We start from the raw sequence: 4,915 nt of genomic DNA, 5'->3' as shown, positions 1-4,915 counted from the left end.
ATTTTGGAACAAACAATGATTCTACAACAGTCAGCTGAAGTTAGGAAGAAAAAGAGAAAAACGAGGGGCCGTCGCTAAGAAATTGAAGTTGTAGTTTGGTATTTTGAAGTTAGATGCTGACATGACAGTAGCTTAAACTTTTTTTTTTGTGTTTTTGGGAAAAGTACTTTGTCTGTCAGAAGGTTTGAACATTTGGTATCTATATGTTAGATTATATGTTCTAATGTAATGTTTGTTTTGGGTTAAAGGTTGTGTTGATGCATTGTATGCTGTCATGAGTGATTACGTTCTTAATTTTGAATAACCCATTCTGGTAAAAGTATCATTAGGTGAATGTTAGTTCTTTGGTGGGCTATTTGGAAAAATAAAATGCAGAATGGTTTTATGACTAGGTATGGGGGTAGTATTTTTTTTTATGTAGTATTTTTTTTATGCTGGTAGAATGGTTTTTATGTTTTAATTCGATTAGAATATTTTGTAATATTTCATTTTCTGATGATGGGCTTTATATTGGGAATATAACTTTTGGTATAAAGGTTTTTTGTTGAAAATAAATGTGTGTACAAATGTGTAATTCTGTAAAAATCAGTATAAAAGTGTTTTGGAATGAATATGTTTAATTAGTATTTAGTATGTTTATACTTCATTAAGCAATAAAACATCTAGTGAACATGAAAATGAATTTGAAAAAAAAATGGAAAAAATTGTAACAAATAATTAAAGGTATGAAAAGAATGAGTTTACTAAATATTTGTATTTCAGAATATTTTTATTTTTAAGAAATAAAAAAACATAAAGATAAGTATATTTAATGACCGAGGCATGTTTACTAATAGTGAAAGTGAATACTTTGTGACTAGGTTGTGGTTTATAATTTTTTGATGCTGATAGAATTGTTTTACAATTATGATTATAATAGAGTATGTTGTAATAATTCATCATCTATTAGTGGGGTGTATATGGAAAATGTGCTTTTACGTATAATGTATCCATTTTTAAAGTAAATGTGTGTATAAATGTGTAATTCTGAAAAAATTAGTATAAAATTGTATTGGAATGAATATGTGTAATTAGAAGGGCATGGTCACTAATAGTCAAAGTGAAAACTTTATTCAAAGACGTAAAAGATAACATTGAATGTGAATTGACCAACGTAAAATGAAAATGTAATTTTAATAAAACTGAAAAACTAACAAACAAAGAACTATGTTTGGACGTTATTTGAAGGACAATTTCTTTTGTCATGATGAGCCATCTGTTTACATATAGTACACTTTGTCTTCGGTTTCGAGATTTCTTTTTCAATCATCTCTTTTTTAGATTTTAATCTTTTCCCACGACTGCCACATCCTTTGTTCCGAATATCTGAAGGATTCTGAATATCATTAACATCAGATACTACATCAGGAACTACCACGCCTAGAAGCTTGTTGAAATGTTCTATTCTGGTTGGTACTTCATGATTTGGACAATCATCTACAATTTTTTTTCAACTTATTTTGCTCGTCAAGGTATAACTTCAATTTAGCTGCATCATGACTAAGAAAAGAAACACAATGGTCAACTGTGTTGAAGATATCAATAGCAGTCATGTTGGAATTAGAATCGTCAAAAGAATTAGTGAACCATCTTCTAAGTAATTCTGTTGGAATAACATCCCTGCGCCAACGTTTTAGAATGTACTTTTCAGGAAGTTGTTCGATGCCATAGTACTTAAACACACAAAATATGTGTCTGCATAAGATCCCGACATGTTCAAAATGCATACAAGTACATTTGAATGAACCGTCTTTTGTTGAGTGTGTGACCTGTACAATGTAACATGAGTAAGGATAAGTTTTTAGTTGTAGGTATTTATAAATTTAAATCAAAGGATAAAATGTACTATTTTTGTGAAAAAGAAAGATATACCATGTATTCAGTATCTCTTATAAGACAATCGTAATTGTATTCCTCGTCTTTTTCATCAACATCGACATCAGTTGGTTGCATAGTGGTTATGTTGTTTTTTTTCTCCAAAACGATAATTGTTTCCACACCGTTGGAAGAATTCACATTTTTTTTTGGAAAAAATTATCTTTTGCTCTTGATATCTCCTTCTGAACTTGATAGAAAATCTTGCGTGTATATACCTTTGAAGCATGAGGTTCATTCGGACTACGGGTAATGAATTTAGGAAAATTTGTGGCAGTATTAAAATCATTGAGAATTTTATTATGTCTTTGTCGTTCCATGACTGAATCAAATGTCATCATCAACATGATAAGATAAGAACCGGTTAATGTAGTTGTTTGGAATGACCAATTCTGACTTTCAGACAGTGATGTAGTTCGCATAAGACCAGACATTAGAATGTGCTTGAAAAATGCAGGAATCCAATATCTTCGCATACCATACATGGTATTCATACAACTATTATCTGTAATTTTAAACTCCTTTAACATCGTGTGCCATACATTTTCGAAGTCATGTGGTTCCGACTTATAATTCCAAATTATAGAGTGAAAACGCTTGCGGAATTTTTGATTGGTGGCTGCATCTTCAATTGATAAAATCTGTATAAATGTATATGTAATGAGGAGGAGTAAAGTATCTTATAAAGAAATTGATTCTGTTAGAATTGAGGTAAATCATAATATATCCATGACAACAAAGCAAGGATAATAGTCTTTATGTGCATACCTTATTTGGCAACTTCTTAGTAATATGCCACATACATAACCTATGATGTGCCGACGGGAAAACGGTATCAATAGCTTTCTTTAAAGCTGGATCTTGGTCAGATATAAACAATTGAGGTTGTTTTCTAAAAGCTTTCAAAAAAGCTCTAAGCAACCATTCATAAGAAACTCCATCTTCTTTAATTAAAAGTCCAGCACCAAATGTTACACATTTTTTTGTGGTTATCAATGCCAGTGAACGGAACAAAAACCATATCACACCTATTAAAAAAATATATAATTTTACATATCTGAAAAAAATATATTTGTAAAAATATTAAAGAATAGAAATACTTATTCATGCTGAATGTGGCATCGAGTGATACAACGTCTCTGAACGAATTGTACTTATACTTTGTTGTTTCATCATCCCAGAATAGAGCATTCAATCTTTTGTTCAAGACTTTATACTCAAAAGTAAATGATGAGACATTTTTCTTCCTGTCATTCATCTTGTCAACAAGGAATTTTGCGTCCCTCCCACCTATGTAACAATTCAAATTTCTCCTAACATTCTTGAAATCAGAAACCAATCCACCTCGAACCGAAGGACCGACCAGAAGAGCACTGTATGGTCTATGTGCTTTTACAGGACCAATATTTTGCGTTGACATATTATGAATGAAAATTTCCTGGGATAATCAAGTTTTCTCTTTGAACGAGATAAGTACATATTGCCCTTGCTAAACAGCTCGTGATTGTGTTGTTCGATAAAATCACTCACGACATATTTAAGAGTACCTGGAATTATATCTAAAACAACTTTCGCTTTACAATTCCTCCTAAATAAATCTTTCCTTCTTTGAGTTTTATTATGCTGAATGTCCAGAGTATCTACTTTACTAGTATTTGGATTACCTTCCCGATTTCATACCAAATGTCTATATGTAATAATCCCATTTTTCGTTTTTTGACTCTTCCAAGCCTGACATCAAAGCCAGATTCTAATGCATAGTTTCTGTACATTGCTACAACTTTTTCATATGAATCAAATTTTGATGTCACTTTTGGTTTGATATCGTCTGAAACAATCGGGGTCCAATACAATGTGCCACCAGGTGAAACGTAATCATGTGTATCATGTGATTGTCCTGTTTAAAACACATGAAGAAAATAATTATTCTGACAGAAATAGTATGTAATAATTTCAATATCCTGAACATAATTTAGTACCTTCAGTGAAATCAATATTAACCTCTATATCTTCATCAACCAAATGATTTTCGTCTTCTACATGATTTGCGTCCTATGTATGTTTAATCAATGAAAACACATTAACATTTAATGTTAAACATGTTTCAACACGTATAAAACCTGATTGACAATGAGAAATTAAACAAAAGATTCAAAACCTTACCTAGATTAGAATTACTGCTTTCTCCTATTTCAAACCTGCTATCATTTAGTGTATCATTATCAGGAAAATCGAAATCTTCAATTCCATCTTCATCATCACTAGCAAAATATTGTTCCTGATAAATATGAGTGTTGACATCTGGTACTTCATCGCCCATAGCTATGGAATATGAAAAAATAAAGTATGATAAACTGACATAGAAAAGAAATAGGGCTGAACACGGATACTATGCAAATTAAAAGGCTTGATCCTAGGGATTATTTGATAAATAAATAATGATTCCGATTTGATTCTGTTTTAAAACATACTAAAGATAAAAAAATATTCATATCTTACTATATTAATTACTAAACAATATTTTTTTATCTTAAAAAATAATATGCAAAACAATTTATTTAGTACATAATTCCATTAGAATGTGTAAACATGGATTATAAAACTCTACATAGCGTATTGTCTATATATTATTCTATTAGAATAATATGTATAAATGGCTAATAAAAGTCTTTAATATGTGATATTTTCAAATAATTCCACTAGAATGTTATATCAAAATGGATGACTAAAAGACTTGAATTTTGAAAATGTTTAAGTTAAAATCGTTGTATTCTCATTGTTTACACAATTTCACTACAAGAAAAAGACCCTTTTACAACGCGCAAACCACGACACTCGTTGATTTATGTTACGCAAAAGAGAGTGACATTAAAAAGGTGTCATCTCTTAAAAAAAATTAAGAATTTATGTCACGCATTATTGCGTGCCCCTAAATTAGTGTCTAGCACAAAAAAAAAAAAAAACACGGAGGGCACCTATATCAAGATGCGTGTCATCTAAG

The 4,915-nt window shown here is 30.5% G+C and overlaps 1 protein-coding gene across 1 annotated transcript; it reads right to left on the bottom strand.

Moving 5' to 3' along the window:
* Positions 1-1,204: 1,204 nt before the first annotated feature.
* LOC111907327 (protein FAR1-RELATED SEQUENCE 5-like) lies at positions 1,205-4,234 on the bottom strand. The gene is made up of 9 exons (XM_023903094.2): positions 4,073-4,234; positions 3,894-3,966; positions 3,579-3,811; positions 3,025-3,352; positions 2,683-2,942; positions 2,133-2,555; positions 1,912-2,013; positions 1,556-1,808; positions 1,205-1,476 (listed from the first exon to the last, which is right to left on the bottom strand). The coding sequence occupies exons 1-9, from the start codon at positions 4,232-4,234 to the stop codon at positions 1,205-1,207; spliced, it is 2,106 nt and encodes a 701-aa protein (XP_023758862.2).
* Between the last annotated feature and the right edge of the window lie 681 nt (positions 4,235-4,915).

This window comes from Lactuca sativa, chromosome 3 (genome assembly GCF_002870075.4).
Source record: "Lactuca sativa cultivar Salinas chromosome 3, Lsat_Salinas_v11, whole genome shotgun sequence".
In the NCBI taxonomy this organism is placed as follows: Eukaryota; Viridiplantae; Streptophyta; class Magnoliopsida; order Asterales; family Asteraceae; genus Lactuca; species Lactuca sativa.
Note: the sequence above shows the minus strand (reverse complement) of the source record. Positions and strands in the feature narration are given on the sequence as shown.

Coding starts and splice junctions, on each gene's coding strand:
- LOC111907327 (XM_023903094.2), bottom strand. CDS start 4,234: ATGGGCGATGAAGTACCAGATGTCAACACTCATATTTATCAGGAACAA. Junction 3,353..3,578: donor TTTGGTATGAAATCGGGAAG/GTAATCCAAATA, acceptor TGATTATCCCAG/GAAATTTTCATTCATAATAT. Junction 1,477..1,555: donor CTTCAACACAGTTGACCATT/GTGTTTCTTTTC, acceptor AAAAAATTGTAG/ATGATTGTCCAAATCATGAA.